Source organism: Colletotrichum siamense (assembly GCF_013390195.1).
Source record: "Colletotrichum siamense strain Cg363 chromosome Unknown KSG_Cg363_contig05, whole genome shotgun sequence".
NCBI classification, from domain to species: Eukaryota; Fungi; Ascomycota; class Sordariomycetes; order Glomerellales; family Glomerellaceae; genus Colletotrichum; species Colletotrichum siamense.
This window is the reverse complement of record NW_023501018.1, coordinates 4433174-4458850: the sequence shown is the minus strand read 5'-3', so window position 1 is coordinate 4458850 and position 25677 is coordinate 4433174. Positions and strand designations below refer to the sequence as shown.

At 54.5% G+C, this 25677-nt stretch overlaps 6 protein-coding genes across 6 annotated transcripts; 5 read left to right on the top strand and 1 right to left on the bottom strand.

Moving 5' to 3' along the window:
* Positions 1 to 1220: 1220 nt before the first annotated feature.
* ARG82 (Inositol polyphosphate multikinase) lies at positions 1221 to 2442 on the top strand (the record flags this gene model as incomplete). The annotated part of the gene is made up of 2 exons (XM_036640598.1): positions 1221 to 1285; positions 1383 to 2442. The coding sequence occupies 2 exons, from the start codon at positions 1221 to 1223 to the stop codon at positions 2440 to 2442; spliced, it is 1125 nt and encodes a 374-aa protein (XP_036494183.1).
* Positions 2443 to 3422: 980 nt separating this feature from the next.
* On the top strand, positions 3423 to 7010 carry prp22 (Pre-mRNA-splicing factor ATP-dependent RNA helicase prp22; the record flags this gene model as incomplete). The annotated part of the gene is made up of 1 exon (XM_036640597.1): positions 3423 to 7010. The coding sequence occupies one exon, from the start codon at positions 3423 to 3425 to the stop codon at positions 7008 to 7010; it is 3588 nt and encodes a 1195-aa protein (XP_036494928.1).
* Positions 7011 to 8311: 1301 nt separating this feature from the next.
* On the top strand, positions 8312 to 9374 carry CGCS363_v008747 (uncharacterized protein; the record flags this gene model as incomplete). The annotated part of the gene is made up of 2 exons (XM_036640596.1): positions 8312 to 8810; positions 8866 to 9374. 2 exons carry the CDS (start codon positions 8312 to 8314, stop codon positions 9372 to 9374), a joined length of 1008 nt encoding a protein of 335 aa, XP_036494166.1.
* Positions 9375 to 11017: 1643 nt separating this feature from the next.
* Positions 11018 to 14977, top strand: Pxd (Peroxidase; the record flags this gene model as incomplete). Its single annotated transcript, XM_036640595.1, has 3 exons — positions 11018 to 11451; positions 11527 to 13753; positions 13823 to 14977. The coding sequence occupies 3 exons, from the start codon at positions 11018 to 11020 to the stop codon at positions 14975 to 14977; spliced, it is 3816 nt and encodes a 1271-aa protein (XP_036494167.1).
* A 5953-nt stretch (positions 14978 to 20930) lies between these two features.
* CGCS363_v008745 (putative endo-1,3(4)-beta-glucanase) lies at positions 20931 to 23336 on the top strand (the record flags this gene model as incomplete). Its single annotated transcript, XM_036640594.1, has 3 exons — positions 20931 to 21062; positions 21151 to 21419; positions 21479 to 23336. 3 exons carry the CDS (start codon positions 20931 to 20933, stop codon positions 23334 to 23336), a joined length of 2259 nt encoding a protein of 752 aa, XP_036494163.1.
* A 505-nt stretch (positions 23337 to 23841) lies between these two features.
* On the bottom strand, positions 23842 to 25677 carry patE-4 (Dehydrogenase patE; the record flags this gene model as incomplete). Its single annotated transcript, XM_036640593.1, has 1 exon — positions 23842 to 25677. The coding sequence occupies one exon, from the start codon at positions 25675 to 25677 to the stop codon at positions 23842 to 23844; it is 1836 nt and encodes a 611-aa protein (XP_036494165.1).

Here is a 25677-nt window from a genome sequence, read left to right as displayed (position 1 = left end):
GGCCAATGGTTCACGTCTGCGAGAGCGTGTGCGCCTTGGACACGAATCAACAAGGGCCAACAGCTGGACAAGGCGGACTGGGAGGAGAACCAGAGAGAGGATCGACAGGGCAGCTGAGCGAACGAGGGGTCGAAGAGGAGGTCGAGAGCTCGCGCGAGTAAGACGTAACGAGGTTCGCTGGTGGCTGAGTGACATCCGCCACCTTTTTTTTTTCCCCTCTTGCCTCTGCAACGACCGCTTGAACAGGCCTCAGTGAAAAAGCGCGGGAGGGAGGCACAGAAACGAGGGACGCGTCGGACAGGGGTCTCCAGAAAAATAGCGTCGTTTCGCAGGCGGAGATCCTTGGGAGAAGGTGGGAAAGAACGCTTCTGCCCCCCTCTTGCTTCCTCCCTCAGGGCTCCTTCCCTGCCACCCTCCCGCGGCCACGCCTGGCGGTTACTGGCTGGGCCAGGAACACTGGAGGCCTTCAGGCCTTGAGGCCCTGAGGCGGTTGGGCAGGTGGGTGAGGTGAGGGTGATGCCGCCCACACGCCGCCTGCGCAGAGGCGCGCATGCGCTTCCATCAAATCTGACGCAGTTCCACACGTTTATTGGCAGCTGCGACCAGAGTCACAGCGGTGTCCACTGTAAAAGTAACTTGGGGGTGCTTAAAGTGCCCTGCAGCAGTTGTATCTGCAATGCGGAGCGCAATCAATCAGACCCAGCCCAAATGCCATTTTCATTTTCCCTCGAATTCCCGGCCAGCTTCCATCGATCCCTCCATCCATCGTGACCACGCCTCGTTCTCTCTCTGTCCCTGTCCTTCTCTCCGTCTTCTCCCTCTTTCTCAGAGAACCTTGTCCCCGACTTGCTGCACCTTAAAGATCCCCCCTCCCTCCTCGCCTTCGTCTCGTCTGTTCAGACTGTCGATCCGCTCCTCCTGTGCCTCGTTTCGCTCCCGTCGCCAAGCCTTCACACTGCCGTTTGCCGGAAACTGATTTCTTGGACATTTGCTCTGTGCTTTTTACCCCCAAATCCTTTTCATTGCCACGCCGTTGCTGCTGCCGCTGCCGCTGCCGCTTGCAACAAATCCGATACAAATCACTCCGCTACCCCAACTTCTACCTGCACGAGCGCGAGACAATCCTAGGATCCCCCCTGACTACCTTTGAGGTTGACTCGACTTCGACTTTGAACACCACTCTTTTCTGTTTTCCAACCTTCGTCAACAGTGCAGACACGATGGTCAAGAAGGCGCTTCCTACAAAAGCCGAGCTCGTCGACTACGGTCACACCGTTGCTGGACAGTGAGTCGGCCTACTGCTGCCCCCCTTTTCGCGATCCGCGATGCGCCAGCTGGGCAACATCACTTGGGACGTGTCTCTAACGTTGCCTCGAATGCAGTGCAGGAACCATGTGCGACGAGTCCGGCGAGCTCTTCATCAAGCCTTGCACGACCGCAGAGGTCGACTTCTACAACTCCGCCAACGAAGCACACCCAGAATTCGCCGAGCTGATGCCCTTGTACATGGGCACCCTCCAGCTCAACGACAGCGCAGAGCTCAGCTCCATTGAAGACGGTGCCCCTGGTCCCGTCGCGACACAAGCCGCCAAAGAGGAACTGACACAGGCTGTCACCGGTGAGGCTCCCGCCGAGCAGGACAAGGACAAGTGGGTGCAGAACAAGTCAAAGAAGATCAAGACGGACCAGGCTATCGTGCTCGAGAACTCGGGAGCTGGCTTCACCTCCCCCAACATCCTCGACGTCAAGCTCGGTGTGCGCCTGTGGGCCGACGATGCCCCTGCCGAGAAGAAGAAGCGCTTCGACGACATCACCTCCAAGACCACCCACGGCCCCCTGGGCTTCAGAATCGCCGGCATGAAGGTCTACCGCGGGTCCTCCATGAAGTCCGAGCTGGATGCCGAGGACTACAAGATTTATGACAAGGACTACGGCCGCATCCACGTCAACGCCGATAACATCGTCGAGAACTTCCGCAAGTTCATCTTCAACAAGACCGCCGGTATCGACGACGACCTTGGCAACGCCGTCGCTCAGGTCTTCTTGCGCGACCTGCGCAACGTTGAGCGCGTCCTCGCCGCCGAAGAGAGTCGCATGTACTCTGCCAGTCTGCTGTTCGTCTTTGAGGGTGACGGCGACAAGTTGAAGGAAGCCATCGCGCAGAACAACGCGGCTGCCGATAGCTACGAGGCCGCGCAGGGCAAGAAGCCCAGTGGAAATGCGGCCAGAGTGGATAGTGGTATTGAGCTGATCGAGGGAGACGCGAACCTCGATGCCGAAGACGATGACGACGAGGACGACGGCCCTGCCCTGCCCAAGATCTACTCGCTGAAGCTCATCGACTTTGCCCATGCGCAGTGGGTGCCCGGCCAGGGCCCTGACGAGAACGTGCTCAAGGGCGTGCGAAGCCTGATTGACATTTTCGAGAAGCTGGTGCAATAAGACACCGATCCTCACGATACGTTTTGGTTCGATAGAACACGGGAACAGAGAGGCATGACGGACCCAGCTCCCGTGGCACGACACAAAAGTTTTACAGGTCATGATTTGTGCGATCAAGAGGACCATCAGCAGGCATCAGACGAGCACGGTTTGCTCGCAATCAAAATACCCAGATACAGTTGCGCGGATATGAGTGCGAATAGAAGTCGCTCCTCAGTGGACAGTAGGCTAGCATCCATGATAATGACCCAAGGATATCATTACACCCGGCGTCGGGGTCTCTTTCAATACCACATAGCATACGTTTCCATTCGTCTTGCGTCTCTGCCAATGTGCTCAAGTGTATCATCTCTTACATACAGGGAAGCTTAAGGTGACCTGACATCACCAATGGACCTGCATGAAGCCAATGCAGGATGCAGATGAACGGACGGCCATCTCGTTAGATCGCGGGAAACCCCACATGGACCAAAGCAACGGGGAGGTTACTCTAATTGCTCGACCTATGTAGAGATGGGGGTGACATGGTGGAATATCAAACGGCAAGTATTCAAAGTGCTTTTGAAGCTTGAAGGGCTATGTTCCTCAGAAGTCGATAACTTTAGAGTTCTTTGAATTGCAGCATATCAGTGTTCAAACAACCACGACGAATGGGCTAGTGCGACCACGCAAAGATTCACATGCAGAATCTGGACTCTTGTATTCCGGAAGTGGATATCAACTCTCCACATCTGCAGCTGTTGGCAAGGTACTTGAGGTACTTGGCTGCAGTTTTGCTGGAAGCCGCTGAGAAACCGGGTCCGTGCCCCAGGTGCTGCCGGAACGCGGCGGCTATTTCCTCCGACAACGCCAGCCAGCCAATCCGTCATGCCTCCCGGCGTCGCGCAGCGTGTAACTAAGCTGGGAACTTTTTTGAGGCCTCAGCGACCATCAACGAGGTCCCGGCAACTGCTCTTTTTCTCCACAACAACATCGCGACGATGGATGACCTTTTGAACCTCGAGCTCTTGTCGCTCGTTTCCAAGGTCACCTCCGAGTTGCAGAATCATTTAGGCGTCTCCGACAAGACCCTCGCCGAGTTCATCATCGCCCAGCGAGTCGACGCCGAGGACTACGATGCCTTCAAGAAGAAGCTCGCCGCCATCGGCGCCGAGTTCCCCCCGAGTTTAGTCGACAGCGTCGACCGCCTCGTGCTCACGATGCACCCGAAGCTCAAGGGCAAGGCGCAAAAGAACGGCGACAGTAGCGAGGACCACCACCACCGCAGCGCGGAGGAGAACCAGCAGATCTTCAAGGGCCTCGCGGTCCCCGACAAGGCCGTCGCGTACGACAGCATCGGCGACGGCGACGCGATTGACGATACACTGGCGCTGCTGGAGGGACTGGAGGGTAAGGCCCGGGGCGAGAAGGCGTCTTCGCGCAAACGCAGTCGCAGTCCGAACGATGGTCGGGAGTCGAGGCGGAAGAGGAGGGATCGATCGAGGTCGAGGGACCGCAGAAAACGAGACAAGTACAGGTCACGGTCGAGGTCCGTCGACGAATACGAGAACGGGCCCTCCCTGAAGCAACGCCGAGGAAGGCGCAACTACGACGACGAAGACGATAGTCGCTTTAGGAGAGCGCCAGAACCCGAGGTCGACGATGCGCCACAACTTCACAAGGTTTACAGCGGCCATGTCACTGGCATCAAGGATTTTGGCGCATTCGTCAACCTGCATGGCGTCCGTGGAAAGGTGGATGGTTTGGTGCACATCTCGAGACTGGTGGAGGGGCAGCGTGTGAACCACCCCTCCGACCTGTTGACAAGAGGCCAGGATGTCAAGGTCAAGGTCGTCAATATTGAGGGCAACAGGATAGGCCTGTCGATGAAGGAGGTGGACCAAGAGACTGGCATGGACCTCCACCCCCAGGATAGGATATCGTCGGGCGCAAACATGGAGGCACTTGGTGGTGGCAGGGATGGAAACATGTTCGACAACGGAGTTATGCCACCGCCACAACACCAGGCCGGACAGCGCCGACAAAAGAAGCGGATGACTTCGCCTGAGCGATGGGAGATCCGGCAGCTGATTGCTTCGGGCGTTGCGAAGGCCTCGGATTACCCTGACTTGGAAGAGGACTACAACGCGACGCTGAGGGGAGAGGCCGAGCTGGAGCTGGAAGAGGATGTTGATATCGAAGTGCGCGAGGAGGAGCCGCCATTCCTGGCTGGTCAGACGAAGCAGTCTCTCGAACTGTCGCCCATCCGAGTCGTGAAAGCGCCAGATGGGTCGATGAACCGTGCTGCGATGTCAGGCACAGCGCTGGCCAAGGAGAGAAAGGAGCTGAAACAACAAGAAGCGGAAGCTGCGGCTGCAGAGGAATCCAAGGTCGATCTCTCCGCTCAGTGGAACGACCCGATGGCGGACCCCGACAAGCGCAAGTTCGCCAGCGATCTACGCAACGCCAAGTCGCAGATGAATCAGAACAAGCCCGACGCCGTGCCGGAGTGGAAGCGTGCGGTAGCACCCAAGGACCAATCCTTCGGCAGGCGGACAAATTTGAGCATCAAGGAGCAGAGAGAGACGCTTCCTGTGTATGCTTTCAGGCAAAAGTTTTTGGATGCCGTCCGGGATCACCAGGTTATGGTCGTCATTGGAGAGACTGGCTCAGGCAAAACGACTCAGCTTACGCAGTATCTTGCAGAAGACGGCTTCGCCAACAACGGTGTCATCGGTTGCACCCAGCCTCGTCGTGTGGCGGCCATGTCCGTTGCGAAGCGTGTAGCCGAGGAAGTCGGCACACCGCTGGGTGAGGCCGTTGGTTACACCATCAGATTCGAGGACCGCACCAGTCCTGCGACGAAGATCAAGTACATGACGGATGGTATGCTTCAGCGTGAGATTCTGGTGGACCCGGATCTGAAGCGGTACTCGGTCATTATGCTGGACGAGGCTCACGAACGTACCATCTCTACGGATGTCCTGTTTGCGCTGCTGAAGAAGACGATGAAGCGCCGCAAGGACCTGAAGGTCATCGCCACCTCAGCAACCCTGGACGCGGACAAATTCTCATCCTACTTTGACGGCTGCCCTATTTTCACTATTCCGGGTCGAACGTTCCCTGTCGAGGTTCTCTACTCTCGTGAGCCAGAGTCAGACTACCTGGACGCCGCACTGGTCACCGTCATGCAGATTCACCTGACAGAACCTCCTGGCGATATCCTGTTGTTCTTGACGGGCCAGGAAGAAATTGACACGTCATGCGAGATTTTATACGAGCGCATGAAAGCTCTAGGGCCCAATGTCCCAGAGCTCATCATCCTGCCCGTTTATTCCGCCCTTCCAAACGAAATGCAGAGTCGCATTTTCGACCCCGCGCCGCCTGGCTGCCGAAAGGTAGTCATCGCAACCAATATTGCCGAAACGTCCATCACCATTGACAACATTTACTTCGTTGTCGATCCCGGCTTCGTCAAGCAAAACGCCTACGATCCTAAGCTGGGTATGGACTCCTTGGTCGTCACTCCCATCTCCCAGGCACAAGCAAACCAGCGTGCCGGACGAGCCGGTCGTACGGGACCTGGAAAGTGTTTCCGTCTGTACACCGAAGCCGCGTATCAGTCCGAGATGTTGCCCACAACCATTCCTGAAATCCAGCGTCAGAACTTGTCCCACGTTATTCTTATGCTCAAGGCGATGGGTATCAACGACTTGCTGCACTTCGACTTTATGGACCCTCCTCCAATCAACACTATGCTCACGGCCCTGGAAGAACTCTACGCCCTCAGTGCCCTTGACGACGAAGGCCTGCTGACCCGTCTCGGTCGCAAAATGGCAGACTTCCCCATGGAGCCATCCCTGGCAAAGGTCCTCATCATCTCAGTCGACATGCACTGCTCAGCGGAGATGCTCATCATCGTCGCCATGCTCAACCTCCCCAACGTCTTTTACCGTCCCAAGGAGAAGCAATCCCAAGCGGACCAGAAGAAGGCAAAGTTCCACGACCCCCACGGCGACCACCTCACGCTCCTTAACGTCTACAACTCGTGGAAGCAGAGCGGCTACTCGGCGCCGTGGTGCTTCGAGAACTTCATCCAGGCGCGCTCCATGAAGCGCGCCAAGGACGTGCACGACCAGCTCGTCAAGATTATGGACCGCTACCGCCACCCGGTCGCGTCTTGCGGCCGCAACACGCAGATCGTGCGGCAGGCGCTCTGCTCGGGCTTCTTCCGCAACGCGGCGCGCAAGGACCCGCAGGAGGGCTACAAGACGCTCATCGAGGGCACGCCGGTGTACCTGCACCCGAGCTCGGCGCTGTTCGGCAAGCAGGCCGAGTGGGTCATCTACCACACGCTGGTGCTCACGACCAAGGAGTACATGCACTGCACGACGAGCATCGAGCCCAAGTGGCTCGTCGACGCAGCACCGACGTTCTTCAAAGTTGCCCCGACGGACCGGTTGTCCAAGAGGAAGAAGGCGGAGAGGATCCAGCCGCTGCATAATAAGTATGCCGGCGAGGACGACTGGAGGCTCAGCGCGCAGAGGAAGGCTGGACGTGGCGGTGGCGGCGGTGGTACATGGGGTTAATCATCTTGTTCTTTCCCCTTTCTGTTGCTGGGGAAGGGGAAGAGAGCTGATTGCGTGTGCGTGTAGACTGGATGGACTGGCGCTGTCTTCATGTTGTTATAGTTTAGAGAAATATACCCCCCACAGAGGCATGACATGACGCGGCTATTTCTAGATGACGTTGTGACTCGACGACCGTGAAGATTTGTCAATGCCCAGACTTTTTGAGCAGCTCTACCAGTAAGTAAGCGTTTTCAGCCAAGGGAGGCAGGCATTGCTTGTGTTCTTGGGCATGTTGATCGGGAAGCGACAGAGCAGGCCCAAACCTCGGGAGGCCGGCAGACGAGCGAGCCAAGACGGCTGCGATGCGTGAGAAGGTCCGCCAAGGGCAGTCAAGTCAGCAAGCGAACGCAAGCGAGGCATGGGAAGCCAAGGAGGAAGAAGGCCGGGGAGGGGGGGATTATAAGCATCTTTGGCGAGACGACTTGGCGTGTGGCAGGTTGTGTGTTGGATTGCGTATGCGTGTTGAGTACCGACGTTGGGGAGGCTTCGGCCGGGAAGGCAGCGGCACGTCTAACGGACCGCGGAGAAGACAGCTGAAGGTTCGGACCCGCTGGCATAGATCTTGGCTTTTTCGAAGTTGTCTAGAATGCTGACGATGCGTACGATAGAGTCGGTCTTTAGGGATTAGAGTTTCTCGGTTGGCGATGACGAATGACTCGATGGTTTGCAACGATGCGCTAGTGGTTGACGGTTGTAGGAGCTTTAGAAGAAAAGAACCCTGGTATCCCGGTCGACGATCAAATCGGATGGGTTCTCGAGGAGGAGGTCACTGCGTCGGACCTTACCAACGGTAGCCGCGCTGTTGACCTGTCAGATGTGTGGTTGGACGCTCGGGTTGTGGGGTGAGGGTGGTCGTGATACATGAAGTGTTTGGGGATGGTGGGATTATGGGGGACGCGGATGTGTTTTAGGGGATTTTTTTGTTTCCGTCTTACTGTTGAGGATACTAGGGAAAATTAAAGAATACTTCGGGATAAAGCCGGGAGCGGGCGAATAAAACGTGATAGAGCCCCCGGGCGCGCGGGCGGAAATGGGGAGCGCTTTTCTTCTTGTTTGGTGTTGGGAAGGGGACGTCACGGATTTTTTAGAGTTGGTGATGCAGAGTTTGGATGACAGATGTCACGACTGCGCTTGAAGGTGTAAAGGGACAAAACATTGGACGAAAACCGATCAACATACTACCGGCGGCGATTATTTCAACAACGGCATTTACTTTATTTCATCCTGCAAATCGCTGATTGCATGGTCCACCACCGACAATGACGCGCCGGAACAGCCTGGCGCTGCACCTCACCGCCCTCGCGGCGCTCTCCTCCGTCGCGCAGCTGCCCGTCCTCGTCGGGGCCGAGGATCTCGACGCCGAAGACGTGCCGCCCGAGTGCGTGGCGGTCTGTGCGCCGATCGTGGCGCTCACGGCGCGGTGCGAGGCGCAGACGAAGCAGCGGTTCGGGGACATTGACAAGCGGTTTTCTCGCGATGGGACGGTGGACTTTGAGGCGCGGCGGAGACACGTTTTGGCGCCGGAGAGGGTGCGGAGGAGGAGGCAACGACTGGAGGAGAGGATGAGGCGGAGACAGGTGCAGTCGGATAGCGACTCCGACTCGAGCGGCGACGAGGCGCCGCCGCAGGTTGTGGCGGCGGCGGAAAGGGAGGAGAAGGAGTGCGTGTGTCAGGATACGTCGTTTGATGTGTTTGGGGCGATGAATGGCTGCGCGGGATGTATTGCGGCGAATGTGACGGCTGTGGAGGCGAATGAAGGTGAGTTTACCTGGTTGAGGAATGGTGTTGATGTAGTGGCTGACTTGAGAGACAGATATCAGGGAGATCATGGCCGACTGCGGGTTTGCTCCTCCACCACCTCCGGCCACTTCTTCGGTGTTTACTACGACGACTATTTCGACGCCATCACCGCCACCGGCAATTCTCACGGACCCTCCGGCCGCGAATCCAGCACAGGGCGGCTTCTCGACGTTAGTCCCTCCGGCATTAGCGCCCGCCGGACCGTCTACGTTCTCGACTTCATCAGCATCCTCAACGGCGCCACCACCACCACCGCCACAAGATGCTCCGACCTCGACGCAACCGCCGCCTGCTGCCGCAACGACGCCGGAGCCGGAGGTCACGCCGACGGTGGAGAGTTCAATCACTCCCGTGACGGTGTTCGAGACGCCTTCATTCAGAACGCTGCCTAGTCTCGTGCTGCCCAACGACTTTGCGGCGGCAAGGGGCGGCGATCGGACGGGCAGCGGCGCGGCGACGCTGGGGAGGCACTGGGTCGACATGGTTGTTGTTGCCTTGGTGCTGGTTTGGGCTCTTATTTGAAGGAAGCTTTTGGTTTTGAGCGAGCGTGTCGTACTTTTTGCATGAGATACCCTCATTGTTGACGATGTGCAACCTGGAGCACTTGGGGATCAGTCACCCTTGCGGTCGTTGACGCTTCCAGAAATCGCGAGGCAGGTTTACGATTATGGGATATGGATTAGTCAGTAGAAACAAAGCTCATCGACCCGATTCCCGGTTCTTGATTTAAGCTCTTTCTTTCTGTTGGTATTACAAGCTGCCTCACGGTTGCCCCATCTATAGTCGGGGACCAATGTGTACCTCTAACGTTATGCGCAACCACATCTGCTTTGACATCAGAGAAAGGAGGTATGTACCATAATTGTAACAAATCAAAGGCAAAGAAAAGGAGATAGGGAACGCCACGTACGAAGACACTATCTTATGTTCCCGCTACTTCACTGACTCGCTACCAAGGTATGGAGAAATGGCGCCGTGATGTAAGCTGAGATGAAGGTGCTTTTTCCTTTGCTATTCGTTGCCTATCTCCGTAGTTAGGCTTTTGCCAGAGGTAGGCAAAATCTCCAAGACCTAATGCATGCGGACTCCTGAAGAAGCTAGCTTATGGATAAACGACATGAACATCGAACTTCACGACTTGTGCTATCCTAGCGGTGTACTGCCCACCTAGTTATTTGAAGGTTGGTATTGTTTTGCTCCAATACCTCTATCGCGAGTCCAATGATTATCCCGTTACCCTAGGAACTCTGGAGACTGACTACGAGAGGTTCATCCCAAGGCAGCACCGAATGTGACCTTATGCAAGACGCCAATGAATATAGCTTGAAATTTAGTCAGCCAGTCTCATCAACCCATGTATTTCTTATCAGTCCTGCCAGGCTTGCAAAATAAGCCCTTGTTCACGGCTAGGGTAAATGACCATGGGACCACGGGTTTGCGAGTTCCGCCCGTAAGCTGCAGGACTTCGAGTCCTGACCAGTCCAGGCAGCCGCCCTGGGCGCGCGATCCTCGGTCTTCATCCGTCACAAGACATGCATGCTTACCGAAACAAAATACGAAGTCCATCATTGGTGCAAGACAAAGATCTCGACTCACTCATCGTTGGCTAATGAACGAAGCAAAGGGTGTATTGACTATAGCGCTTTGCCACTTGGGGTTATGCAGCTCAGCCTGTAGCTTATACGAGAACTTGTTTTATATTGGAGGATATTTTTCGTGCTATGGTTGCTTCTGGATTCTTGGGATCACTGCCCTGCTCATTGATTAGGCAGCCTTGAACAAGAAGCCACCAGCATTCCAATCCACTGTGGCGTGGAGGCAGCACGGGCTCAAGGCAACTCGATCAAGGCTAAGCCGCTGCCGATACGATGCCTTCCGCTGGGGCTCACGTCAGCCTTCTATCAAGCTACCAAATGTCTGTAGATTGTTGCCAAAGCAATCTTTTGGCTACGAGGAGCTGTGAGGTGAGGCTACTACATATATAAGGTGCCACTGAAGGAGAATTTCAGCGCCATGTCATCAATAAAAGGCCAGGACCTACAGACACAGTACTCCGAGCTTTTCGGCCCTAACTTGCTGCATGACCTGCGTTGGTCGCTTTGTGCACAGGATCGCAATCAACGTTCTTCATCTTCTCAGACGATTGGTTGACCGAGTTGGTGGTCATGAAGGTGTCTTCTGCCACGGTTATCGGCTTGGGCTGCTTCACTGGCCAGGTTCTGGCAAACCAGTGGCCGTATGAGCGTTACTATCCAAAGACAAACAAGCAAGGCGACCCTGTAGCCGACAAGGCGCAGCCGGAGTTCGGCGATCAGGATAGAGGCCCAGAGAATCAGTTTGGCGAATGGCTTGGACGTCTCATCAACCAGGGAACTGTCGCTGGCCTGCAGGACATATTTACAGACGGCAGTCTTCCCAAGCACCCGTCATTCGACGATATCTGGAAGAATGTCAAAACGCCAGTGGTTCCCCCCAACCAAACTCATGCGACACGCCCACCTGGCTATAAGGCTACTTGGCCCCAGAATGAAGCGGAAGCCCTTCTAGGTCATCTACCATGGCCTCTGGATCAGCGTTGTACTGCGTCCAAGGATCAATGGTAAGCTTGTGGAGAATGAGACGAACTTGGCAGAGGGAATATTCGAGAGACTAACTTTCATGATGCGTGCACCAGGTGGTATCGCACATATAACGGCTCTTGCAACTGGCTAAAGGACGGCGAGATGAACGAGGGCATGTACGGTGTAGCCAAGTCGCGAGATTACGGCCAGCACCATTACGCAGATGGCATATCCATGCCCCGTGAGGGCCCCAACCCGCGAGCTTTGAGTAACGCCTTCTTCAAGCGCAAAGAGGTTTTGTATTTTGAACATACACCATTCCTCCTTGGGATTGTCGAGTTCATCATGCACGACATCACGTGGTCTTCCGATTCCCGAGATGAGTACATTGATGTGCCCGTGCCTGATGACGAGAAGGACTTCCCACTCAACACGACTTTCCGAGTCTATCGAACCGAAGCTGCCCCCGGGACGGGCACTTCCAGAGAGAACCCGCGCGAGAACATCAATCGTGCCACCACATGGCTCGATCTCTCGTCGTTGTACGGCAGCACGCCCCAGGTCGCTATGAAGCTGCGCAGTTTCAAGGATGGTAAGCTTCTCACACAAAAGGTCAAAGCCCAGGGCACGAAGAAGGCTGCGTCATATCTACCATTCAATAGCATGGGCGTGCCAGTGCAGACTAGACCTGGAGTCAGCCCAGAGACCCTCTTCGCAGGTGGCGACCCTCGCACCAACGAAGATTGGATCATGCTCGGTGTCCACACTCTGCTTTTGCGCGAACACAACCGCATGTGTGACCTGCTGAAGGCTAAGAAGCCTGCGTACGATGACGAGGAGATTTACCAGACGGTCCGCCTGCTCATGTCTGCCAAATTCTCCCTGATCGGGAATGCCTATCAGATGGCTTACTTCAAGGACATGCCATGGCCAAACGATGATGGTTTCCCTCTGTACCGCGAGATGTCTGGTGACAGCTGGTTAGAGATCAATCCAGCCAACAACTACCCCTGGCCCCTCGTCACGAAAGAGGGGAAGCCTACGGTTGTCAGCGCTGAGATGGCTGTCGTCTACCGCTTCCACGAGTTCATCGTCAAGACTTTCCCCATCAAAGACGCGCTCAACAATACAATGTGGGACCAGAATCTTTTCGCCACGGCCTTCAATGCGACAGGATTCATCGATGCTGGGCTGGAGAACATCATGCGTGGCACTGCCGCTTCCTTTATCCCCAACTTCAAGAGTGGAGTTGAAGAAGACTTCCGATCAGCAGGCAAGTACAGAGGATCTCCTTTCGACATTGTGGTCTGGTCCATTGTCCACGAACGCGAGCAGGGATTGCCCACTTTTAACGAGTACTTTGCCGCGTACAACAAGGGCAACCCAGACCAAGAGCCGCCAGAAGTCCAGGTGCCCATCCGAAAGAGATTCGAAGACTTCTCGTCAGACCCAAAGATGGTTGCAGAGCTCAAGAGACTCTATAAAAACCCTGACGAGGTTGATCTCGTAGTCGGCTGCCAGCTCGACGAGACCATGTTCCCGCACGCCACTATACCCACCTCATCCCTGATCATCAGCTTGTTCAGTCTGATCAGCATGGGCAACTCGGACCGCTTCTCGATTGGGTTCGCCGCGATGCGTTGCCTACTTGTGGATAAACCCTGGGACTGCCACCCCAGCAATGCGCTTGAGGAGCTCCTCTGGAAGCCTGTCGAGAACGAGGCTTTCCCCAATGCTCGCTTCTACGATGAGTACTGGATGGCCGAACTCGATTTCCAGGCCCATGGCCAAAACTTACTCTGGCGCCTCGTCACAGAGAACAGCGAGATCAACTGTCTGCAGAAGAACCCTCTGTTCCCATTGGATGAGAAGACCAACCCGCTTCTCTGCGCTCTCCCCGAGAGCAGCGTAGACATCAGGCTTTTGCTATCGACCGGTGTCGAAGTGACGCTATCGCTTATCAAGATTCACTACGTGGAGATCATTGCTACAATTGCTGCCGTGACCATCACTGTTTGGCTGTACAGCAAGATCAACGCCGCAGCAAGAGGATACCCCAAGGTTCTCGGTGGTCTGCCATTCTTGGGCAAGGCGCTTGACTTCCAGAAAGATGCCAAGGCGGTCGTCCTTGAAGGATTCCGGAAGTTTGGCGGCCGCTCAGTCTCGAGCGTCTTTGGCATACATCTTGCGTCGCTTACGCACTATGTCATCTCCAATCCCCAGGACGTTCAGAGCATGATTGACGATGCTCCGTACGAGATGAAGTTCAACCTCAGCAAGCTTTTAGAGGCTGTCAATGTGCCCATTATCTTGCGCCAGGTGAACTTTGCTAGCAACTTGGTAAGTTCGTGGGTTCCAGGATGGAGTTTCCCTGACGAGCTTCGCAACTGACTCATGTTGTCTCAATAGCACACGAACCTGGTACGCACCCATCTTGGTGATCCCGCAACAGTACAGCAGATTGGACGCACAATGCAAGTCGCTGCAATTCGGTTCCTGGAGACTAATCCTCCTGTTCCCGCAACTTCCAATTCACATCTGTACTCGGAAGGCCTAACGGCCTACATTAACCAGTACATCACGAGTGTTTGCGCAAGATGCATGGTCGGTCCTGAAGCATATGAGCACCCAGAGCTTATTGATATGTTTCTCGAGTTCAACAAGGAGGTCGACAAAGTCATTGGACTCGGCTCATTGCTGCCGTCGTGGATGAGCTTCTTTACGCATATTCCTATGAATAAAGGATACAACAAGTTCCGAAAGATCTTTCTGCCTATTGTCGCCAAGCGCCGCGCTAAGCTCGAAGAGAAGAAGCAGCTCAACGGCGCTGCGGCTGGTGGTGAAACAGGGGACAAATTCATCGACTTCATGAGCTTCATCCTCGACATCGTTGATGACGACGAGCGCGCCGCAGATCTCGTCACCATTACCGTCTGGTTCGGCCTGCGCAACCTGCAGATCACCCTGCTCTCCACGCTGCTTGATATGATTGACGTGCCCGGGCTTGCAGACCAAATTAACTTGTCTCTTTCCAGACCTACCAGAGGTGTCAGGGCTGACCTCTCCACGCTCAACACCTTCACCAGGACGGATTCATCAGCCTGGGCCCTCCTTCGCGCAGCAATGTTCGAGTCGATCCGGCTCTGCGGTCCCGCGTCAGGTCCAGCCCGCATCATCTCATCCCCCCACGACCTCGCGCTTGCCTCCGACCCAAGCGTCAAACTGCCTCCAGGGCAAGTTGCGACACTGAGCTCCTTCTACTCGCACCGTATGCCTGAGAACTATGGCCCCGATGCGAAGCAGTACAATCCGCAGAGATTCCTCACCTCTGGCCCTGATATTGGTAGCAAGGAATTCATCACCTGGGGACTCAAGGGGCCTCATACTTGTCCAGGACGGTGGTTCACACAGGAGGCTATCTGCATCATGATGAAGGAGGTGCTTGAGCGATATAAATTTGAGCCGGCGCGGACGGGGCTGGACGATGATGAGAAGTACGAATATCATGCGGGCGTTGTTACCCGGAAGGAGGTTCCTGTGACAGTGTATAAGAGGAGTGCGTAGATTGGATAATTGTGGAGTTTGGGTGATTAAGGACTACTGTTCAGACAGCATGAGGTCATGAAATTGTATTTGCTAGGCTCTCCTCAGAAGTATTACTTCCTGCCCTGTGTCATAGTCCGAATCAATAAGCGCGTCCCTATGTTAATCACTACATAGTCGAGGTTTTCGTAAGCTAGGGATAGGCCGTCTTGGCCGTTTCACAAGGCTCAACTAAGAACGTAGCTAATAAACTGCTACTCTCCGCGGAGGAATCAATTGCTGAGCAAGCTGAAAGAGAGCGTCTGGTCTCACTGATCGCTGCCCTTGAGCAGGAATTGATGGATGCTGACGAGAACCTGAGGGTGCTTTTCCCGGTCGGGCCATAGATATCAGACCGGGGGCTGGGTGGTCGTCACCCAGCAAACGTCTCCCACCTTGACGTGGCTGCTGGGCTGAGCAGCCTCTCAAGAGAGAGGTGAAACCAAGTCGAAATTTCGTCTTAATGGCTCTCTTATGGAATCATCACTGCTGTCAACATCACCGTCGTCTTCGTCGTCGTCGACGTCGTCGTCGTTGTCGTCTTCGTCGTCGTTGTCGTCCATCATTGGCCTCTTGGTCTGTGTTTGTCGTCTATTTTTGTCTATTCTCTCTATCGCCCGTGATGTACAGCCTTCGAATACTGCCAGGGTCTTGACATATGGTAGGATCTACTGAGCGCCACTCTTGATCGCTTTCAACATGTACGGTATGTCCATGACTCATCTTTTAGAGACTTGTATGATCCAAAGTCTTTCCATGCTTGAATATTAATATTATCAGGGCCAGCGATAATCGCATGTTCGGTTGGGCAACATGGGCAGTGGCCGGTGATCTCGTTGCCGGGGTGTGAAAGTGCCGTTCTGACGTCTCTACCCAGATTCTCTGAGCTACAGAGCCACCTTGGATTATGGTCGTCAGAGTCAATCGTCATGTGTGGACAAATGTCCAGGCCATCGCAATCGTCAAGAGTGAGTATGGTTTTATGGACCATCTCGAGCTGGGTATGTAGTGAAAATCTTTCTTGAATAATCTTGGGCGAGGCTCGGAAGTGCTGCCTCATCGGACGTCTGTAACAGTTGAACTCGTGGGTGAAAGGTGACATGACTTTTTGAAGGTATTCCCGGTTGCTGGTCTGAAGTCGTGTCAACTTGAGAGCAAGCTGAACATGCCTCTCTCGAATTTCGAAGCCCATATCGGAAAAGATCACCCCTTTTCTATCAAATGCACAGCGATTACAAGCTTCTTCTTGCCAGGGCACATCATCCTTTCCGAGGCCATGAAGCTGCTGACAAAACCCACAGACCCAGTGGTCAGGTAAGACAAAAGCAACTCTAGTCAAGAAGATGTGTTTCTGATCTGAAGAAAAACGGTTGACGATGGCATGCCAACCCTTTTGGATGAGTCTTCGAAATGCTTTGCAAGTTTGGCCAAGAATAAATTCGTCATGTAACTCGAGGTGTTCGATAATACTCAGAAGCAATTCGTGTGGCAGCTTCAAAAAGCTTGACGTTTGAGGAGGGTTTGCTTTGGTTGGCGTCAGCAGCGCCAACATTGACCTTATCTTCTGATAGGTTGTGTGTGAACTCGTACTCTGCTGGGATTTTGAACGAGACCCCCCGGAGGAGGCCCCAACTGTGCGTGAAGCCCCCAGATGTGTATTCTTCATTAACAAATCCAGTTGTTGTGAGCCTTTCGTCTTTAATGAGGAGAAAAATGAATGCATAACTTTGCTCTTCGTGGGAATAAGCTGGCCTGGCAGCGCCCGCACGACAGCCTGCAGGCCGCCACCCTGTTCGGTGGCTATCTCTTGTGCGGCGTACAGAACCATGGTGTCAACTGTTAAATGGATCCAGCTCCGCAAGACGAAGCAACCACTTCGAACTCTCTCGTTAGCAGCCACATAGTACTCTGCAAAGCGGTCTGCATTTTGTTGGCGATCGTCTGGTTGGTACAGTGCATCATTCTCTTGGGGTTTATTCTGACCCCTCAGACTTGTCCCGCCCAGCGTCGGAGACTGCATGGGAAATTCGGCATCGGCTGCCTTTGGGTTGATGTATTCCCAAACATTCTGCTCATGAGCCTGGAGTTGAAGCTGCAAAAACCACTTGGGCCAGTCTTTATCATATTTGAGGCGTGCCGTAGATTTGGTTGTTGTTGTCATGATGAAATTGCGCAAAGTGCATGTTGTTCAAAGGTTTCTCACGAGGGTGTAGTTAGTAGAAGGAATTAAGTAATGGTCGCCTTGTTTTGCGAGGCAGCCGACCCTTTATATGTCACAATGTCGGCAATTTCACAAGGTTGTTGGGGAGCTTGAGAGCAGGCAAGATTAATGAATAGTTATTGCCGAAGGCTAAGCCATCCAGGAATTTTCTCCGTTTCAACTCGCAACACTCAACAGCGCTTCAATGGCCCGTGTGAGGCGTTCCTGGCACTCTCTCCGCGGCAGATCATCTGAGCGGAGCGAGAATATGTGATGAGACTGACTCTGAGCAACCAGTTGCAAGTTTCATGCAATTTGTTTAGTCCCGCTTTTCAAGCAGTGGCACCAACTTTGCACAGCTCAAGGTAATTGAATTCCTCCCTGCCCATCCAGGCAGAAGGCGTCCGTAAGGGCACCTTGAGGAGTTTGTAAAACCCACCCTGGAAACCTACTGCAGGGTAAGGAGTAAGCTTGGAGGCAAAAACTTTGACTTGCCTCCTTATCTAAAGACTTATGCGCATAGGGCAGTGTCGTATACCTAAAACTTCTATAAAGCCGACAGTAGTAAGGAAGCCGCTACGACAACGAAAGCAAGTAAATAGAAAACATAGTCACCTCAGTGTGGGATATCCGGATTACAAGCGTACGCGTAGACACTACCCGGTCAGTAAAACTCCACGTAACCAGTAAATATTGTAAGGCAATATCGAAATATTAATCGGACATGATGATGAAGTCTAATCTAGAAAGGCTTTCACCTATCTGGCGATGTGCAATGGCACCGGCTGCCCGTGGTACATATGACTGAGTCAAACGACTTGGCTGCAATAAATTAGAGTTTCGGTTCGGATCTGTGACAGCAGTCTTATTTCAACGTCTGAAAACATGTTTGGAGAACGTGATTAGGGAGACAAACGGGTCGTACTGTTAAAATAAGACGAAACAAAGTCATCTCTATTTCGGCTAGGTACAGTGATTAGGCCTTGGCTGCGGCTGCGTGGAATTTGAAGCTATTCCGTTCCATGTGGATACTGTGAGCCACGCGATGCGAGTGTACCTATGTGGCGCCACCGGATCGCTTGCGACTGTTCCTGCCCATGTATAGAACTTCATGAAACATCCATAAGCTGGCAGCAATTTACACAAATTAATACATGACGTGAAAACGGAAGTCCTGTTTGGTTGACTTGTCATCCTAATCATGGCAGCTTGTCCAAGCACTATGCATCGTCACCGTTCGCCAAGGAAAACACAAGTCGTGGCAAAAGAATGTAACATGAAAACAGCTGAAAGCAAGGCAAGAGACGATCAATTCCAGAACCGTCGACATCCGAAGCAGTGCCGTTACAGGGGAATCTACTTAGGCGAAGGAGCCTGATGTCTCCACTGCGGCGATGCGCGGTCTAGACGTTTAGCAACCGGTTCGCCCGTGCAGAATCGACCAGCGACGATCTCTGCGTTGGTGCGCCTGTGCGATCTATCATTGCGCGATAATCGAGTCTCACGGCGTGTGGGATCCTTTTAGCGCTGTTCTCAAGCTGCCCAATAGACAGTGTTTTGGGCCTAAGGACTGATGAAGCTTGCGTGGAAGGGCGTCCATATGAAATTCCAGCGTCAAGCGTGCAATGATAAGGATTTCAAGTGGACGTGCCTAGGAAGTAAAGAAAATGCATTTGCGCATAACATTGCTGACAATGCAGACAAGGGTTGGCAAGATATCGTCCTGTCGCAACTCATGTCCGGTGTCCAACTACCAACACGCAAATGACAGCACACTAACGTACCATCTTGGCGAGGCGCAGCGCAATAAAATTACAATAAATACCAGAGGCCACCCATCGGACGGTGAGCCAGTGCCGTAGAGTCGGTCAGCGAAGGTGAAGGAGATGAAGGGAATACCAAGAATAGTTTGCCCGGCCCATGGGTTCCTTGATACTGTTTTCCCCCAATCCAGCTCGATCAATTTGATACAGGACCGAAGGAGAACAAGCTAGCGCCAAAGCGGAGCACGTATTCGTCAAGCGAGACATGATCCATTCAGTATCGCAGCTGAAGACAAGGCATGTTCGCGCGCGTGAGGGGCCTTTCTGGAGGATCTCGTGCATTTTGTGCAGATTCGACCCTACGTGATGGATAGGCTCCATAATCCATATGAATCCATTCTATCGACCTCGGTCGTGCGTGGACTTTTGCCCCCAAATACGCGGCGTCAACGAGCAAAGACAATACCCACCTTCAATCCGTGCCGCTTTCCATGCTCCACCGGAAACCCTCCGCTAGGACGCATTTGAACGAAACCTCCGCCGCTACGCCGCGAATTCCAGCCCTGCAGCCGTCCCGATTGGACCTTGTCCTCCGAAACGGGAGCGAGCCCCTGAGCGGGACGTTGACGGATGAAAACCACAAAAGAGAAAAAAAGAGAACCACGTTTTCTTGGTGTGCGTGGATAAAAACGGTTGGAGCTCGGCATACCCAGCGGGATGTGCAGAAAAAGTGATGAGCCAGACTTATGTGCGGCCCGTCGCTCTGGTGTAACGCAACTAAAAAAGCGACGGCGCGTCAGACCTCCATTCGTGCCAGCATTTTTCTATTTTTCGAGTCCTCTGGTTGGTATAAAAAAAAACAGCCGCTGGTCTAGAGGACTCGATGCAACGGCGCAGAAGATCTCTCTGCCAATCATGTCCGAAACAGTGACAGCGCCATCAAGATCTCGGCGGCTTGAGCAGAGGGCGCATCAGCAAACCCCTGCAAGCCGCATGGCCTAGCGCCGAAATGCCACGAATGCGCTCCGGGCAGAAAATAGGGGAACCGCGGAATCTTGGCCCGCCAGCACCCACATCAGGGTCTGTTCCTGGCATAACCGACAAGGGTGCGAGGTTCGGACGCATGTGGTCCTCACAACTCGATTGGCCTCAGGAACGACGACCACCACCCGCCCTTCTTCACGCCTGGACGGTGCCTGAACCGCCAGCCAACCGCCGTCCCGTTTCTGTCCTGGGCATCCTTTCAGGTTGGGATGAAAACTTGCTAGCCTGATTCTGTATTGGTGCATTGTTTGCCGTCTGTTTCTTGCCTGGATTGTGCAGGAGAAACCAGAGTTCCCACTCACACTTCCCACGCCTCTCCAGTCTTCACGAAGAGACTCCAGATGTTCATCGGTGGGACCACCTAGCGGCCACACCATGAGACCAGCTGGAGCGGACGAGTCCTTGGATATCTCCAGAATTGGCAAGCTTGTCAGGGGGGCTGTGTTCTAGTCTCTCTTCTTGGTTTCCTCCCGGTTCGCTTACGGGCCCCCTTCCAACCAAGACGAGAGCCACCGTTTGTGAAGTTGCCCTGCCTGCCTACCAAGGCTCTGGCTATTCTTGCTGGAACCCGCAGACCCAATGAGTGGGAATGCTGGAGAAAAAGGACGAGCGGGCTGAACCCCTGAGGAATTTCATCTCATGGCCCTGCAGGTGAATCGACAGGTCAGCAACGGTTCTGGGTCGACCGTATAGTCGGCTCGGTATAAGATGGATGGGCGACCCCATGGGACACGCGCCCTGGGCATCTAGGCCTTTTCCCTCTTATCCTCTTCGAGATTTCCTCTTTGGTATCTTAGTCACTCCTTTCTTTAAACACGACCTTCATTCTTTCGTTCTCTTAGTTTGAAGATCCAATTCAGTCGCTTTTGTGTGTTGTGTGTGTTTTTGAATAGTTAATTCTTGTTGTTATTTTTGTCTCTTGCCCAAAATGGCGCCTTCGCTTCTCTCCACGCTCTCTTCCGCCCTCATTCTGGGTACCACTGTCTCTGCCACCCAGTCATACCAGCTGGTGGACACCTACGACTCCACGAACTTTCTGGACAAGTTCGGTTTCTTCACCGTAAGTACCAAGACGAAAGCCCACAATACAGGCTCATGATAGTCGATGATGTGATCGGCATATACTGACGACCTCTTTCTCCCCCCAGAGCGACTACTCCACCGGCGATTACAACGATGTCGACCCCACGAGCGGATACGTCAACTACCAGTCTGCTGAGAACGCCCAGGCTCAGGGCCTTCTGAAAATCGTCGACAACGACCTCTATCTCGGCGTCGACTCCACGACAACCCTGGATCCCGCTGGCGTCGGCCGTAACTCTGTCCGTATCGAGAGTAAGAGCCAGTACCAAAAGGGTCTCTTCGTCGCCGACTTTTCTCACTTCCCCAAGCCTACCTGTGGTGCCTGGCCTGCTTTGTAAGTCAAAGGATGCCATATCATGGTGCATTGTGAGTATGCTAACGAAATCATCTAAGCTGGACCGTCGGCAACCCCTGGCCTGCTGCCGGTGAAATCGACATCGTCGAGACCTGGAACTTGGACAATGTCAATAAGGTTGTCCTTCACACCGACGGCGACATTGGCGAGTGCCGTATCGACGGCACTGGCATGAGCGGCACCGTCAGCAAGCCAAACTGCGCCAACTATGCCGCGGGTCAGTCTGACAATGAGGGCTGTGCCGGCCTCGACTCTTCCGCTCCTTTTGGCTCTGCTGAGGGCGGAGTTTACGCCATGGAATGGACCGACACTGCCATCAAGGTGTGGGGCTTCACGCATGCCAACGTCCCCGCCGACATTGCCAGTAACCCCAACCCCGACAACTGGGGAACCCCCAGCTTCACCACCAGCGTCTGCGAAGCCTCCAAGGTCTTTGGCGAGGCGAAGCTGATCATGAATATCAATCTGTGTGGCATAGCAGGCCAATCAGGATCAGGCATCTGGGATGCGGACAATGGCTGCCAGGCTCAGACTGGTCTCACCTGCAAGGAATGGGTTGCCAACAACCCGGCCGCCTTTGCTGATGTCTACTTCAAGCTCAGCTCCATCAAGATCTACCAGATGGGAGAGGCCAGCAACACTACTCTTTCCACCAGCCAAGTCGCCTCTTCCACTGCCGTTGCCAGCACTGCTGTTGCGTCCGATGTCGTTGTGTCGAGCACTGCCGCTGCTACCGGCATCGCCACCGAGTCCGGCGCCGAGACCCACTCCGTCCCCGCTTCCGCCGGTCCCGCCGAGACCCCGATCGCCGATCTGCCCACTCGCCTGGCCACCTCCACCGTCTACCAGACCAACGTCAAGACGATCACCTCGTGCGCTCCCACGGTCACCAACTGCCCTGCCCGCGAGACTCCTCAGATCGTCACCGAGGTCGTTCCCTTGACCACCACCATCTGCCCGGTCGTCGACGTCCCCACCACGATGACCGTCTCCAAGACCGAAGTCCACACCATTACTTCCTGCGCGCCTACCGTCACCAACTGCCCCGTCGGCTCCAAGACCACCGTCACCAAGGAGGAGGTCATCTCCACCACCGCCGCCATCCCCGTCGAGAGCTACACCAAGCCCGCCGCCGGCACCACCACCCAGGCTGAGAAGCCCGTCATCACCGCGCAGCCCCCCGCCGGCCAGATCACCACCTACAAGACCAACATCGTCACCATCACCTCCTGCCCTCCTACCGTCACAAACTGCCCCGTCGGCAAGGAGACCACCATCATCACCAGCGAGGTCATTCCCGCCACCACCGTCGAGGGCGAGAAGCCCGTCCCCGTCACCACTCAGGCCCCTGACGTCCCCGTCGTCCTGACCACCTACAAGACCGAGGTCCACACCATCACCTCATGCGCCCCTACCGTCACCAACTGCCCTGTCGGCAAGGAGACTACCATCGTGACAAGCGCCGTCATCACCACCACTGCCCCCGCTGCCGGCGTTCCCGTCACCAACGTTCCCCAGAACCCCGCTGTCCCTGGTACCGGTGAGACTCAGTCTGCCGAGAAGCCGGTCGGCGAGACCCCCGCCACCACCTCCCCGGCCGTCCCCGCAACCGGTGCGACTACCGTCAGCGTTCCCGCCGCCGGCCAGACCAACTCGGCCGAGAAGCCCGTAGCCGAGACCCCCGTTGACACCGCGATGCCCACCACTCTCGTCGTCGCCCCCTCTTCTCCTTACAACGGCACTCTCCCCACCGGTCTCTTCCCAACCGGTACCGCCGCTCCCTGCATCGGCTCTGCTTGCCCTGCTACTACCACCGGCCCCGTTCAGGCTGGCGCAGGCAAGCTCAGCTCTGGCGCGTTCTTGATGGCCGCGGCACTGGCTGTCTTTGTCATCTAAGTGAGATGAAGATATGATGGATATTATTGTGTGTTTTTTCTTTATCTGGTCTTCCTATGTATTATAAATATGGTTCCTCTAGAGCGCATATACCCTTCGGTTAGATTGGGAGGGTGGGACGAAATCCCATACCGCATCCCGGAAACAAATTTTCACCATCAACCTTGGTCCTCATTCGTCTTTAGCGGTGATATGCTTGATGTCTCTGCCCTTCCACATCTTCAAAGATTTCATTGGGATGCCTGCCATGGATGTCAAATCCATCGTGGGGCAAATGGAGGTGAACTTCATCGATGAGTTTGGCCAGTAAAGAACAACATCATTCGATGACATAAGTTCGAAGTCATGGTGGCGTTCATTTTGAGCAATATCGAGATCAAGGACACCGAAAAAGTAACGTCGCTTATCGTTGTTTGGCATTACCCGTCTTTAGTTGGGACTGTATTGTGACTTTGTTCTCATGGCTCTGCATTCCAAAACCGGAACTATACTTATTTGGACAGACTCAATTACCAAAAACAATATCATCCGCAATCTTCTCTGCTAGCGCATAAACAGCAGACTGTGGATGTCCAGGAACGGCAAAAGGAAAGGTGCTTGCATCCACAACCCTCAGCCCCTGAACGCCAAATACCCTCCCATGACTGTCAACGACCGCTTTGCCGGACTGAACATCCTCTTCCTTGCCCATGGCACATGTTGAAACTGGATGCCATACCTGGCCGACATTAGCCTTGACATATTCCAAGATCTCTTCATCAGTCTGCACCGCGTCTCCGGGAAGTCCTTCTGGGCCGGCTTTGAAGCCTGGGGTATTGGCGAAGTCTGAAGCCCATGCTGTGCGGAGACGCTTAACGGCCATCACGGCAAGCTCAACATCTGCGGGATCAGAGAGCCAGTTCAGATTGATTTTGGGTGGGTTCTTCAGTACTGAAGGCGATGAAATGGTGACATTGCCTCGGGAGAAGACCAGGGGAAGGTACGCGGCGAGAGTGCCGCTGGTTTGTCCTGGACCTGTAGAGAAAGAGCCCACAATGAACGACAGCTGCGGCCAATCCGAAGGGACCCATGCGAGCTTATCACGTGTATCCTGCGAGAGTTTGGCGAGCGTTGAGTTCGGGAGGCGCTCGTGGGCCAAGAATCCTGCAGCCGAGCTGTACGGCCCACTTCCAGATTTGAGATACTCTTCAATAAACATTGAGTTTAACGTTGGATCTGCAGTCAGGGATTGCGCTGAGGGCGTGCTAACAGGGTACGCGACGAAGATCTGGATAGGATCTTGGAGGTTCTGTCCTACTCCGGGGACATCGGCTATCACTGGAATCGATAAAGCCTCGAGGTGTTCCCGGGAGCCAATGCCCGATACTTGGAGAAGTTGTGGAGAGTGAAACGTCCCTGCGGAAAGAATGACCTCCTTGCGCGCTGATAGGGTGTAGTCAACACCTTGTGAGTTGACGCTGGCCCCAGTGGCTTGAGTGCCGTTGAACAAGATCTTGGTGGCTTGAGTGTGGGTATACACGATAATGCCCGTATCCTTGATTGCTTGTCGCAAGAACGTGCTCTCGCTGGTTGACCTGTGAGCTTTCTCGGGCTCAATTGTCGATGGAACCCAAGCGCCGTGGCCGACAAGCTCACCACTGCTGAAACCTTTTGGGCTAATTGTCAAGCCAAGGCTCAAAATGACTTTTGCAAGCCATGTCAAAGTCGGATCAACCCAATTGTTCCACGAAACTTGCAAAGGTCCACCGTCCCCGCTGTAATCAGAAGCATCAAACACAACGGTCGCGTTGGTATTCTGCCGTTTCTCCTCATTCGGCGGTGTGAGATGAACCGATCGTTTGAAGTACTTCAGCATGTTGTCCCATTTGAACGAGTCGTCGCCGACAGTTTCGGCCCAGAGGTTGTACGAGCCCTTCGTTCCGCGGATGTACGACATCGTGTTGATCGCGGACGAACCGCCAAGAGTTTTGCCCTGTGCATAGTGGACCCTCCGGCCACCCACGCCGGGGATCGGTTCCGAGACGAGCGACCAGTCCATCAAAGGCTGTGGGGTGAATTCGGGCGTGGGATCGATGAAGGCAATGCCGGTGAGAGAAAGCAGAGGAACAACGCTGTTGTTGCCATTCTCAACCTCGTAGAAGCCGCCGGCCTCGACGACAGCGACGGATGCAGATGTTGCCGCGAGGCGGGACGCTATCGTGAGGCCTGCGGTGCCGCCGCCAATGACGATGTAGTCATAGCTAGCATCCCGACCGGGGTAGCCAAACGCCGACGAGAAAAGTCGATCCTGGGCAGCCACGAGTCCTACAAGACTGGAGAGAAGACAATGCGTCAGCTTCAT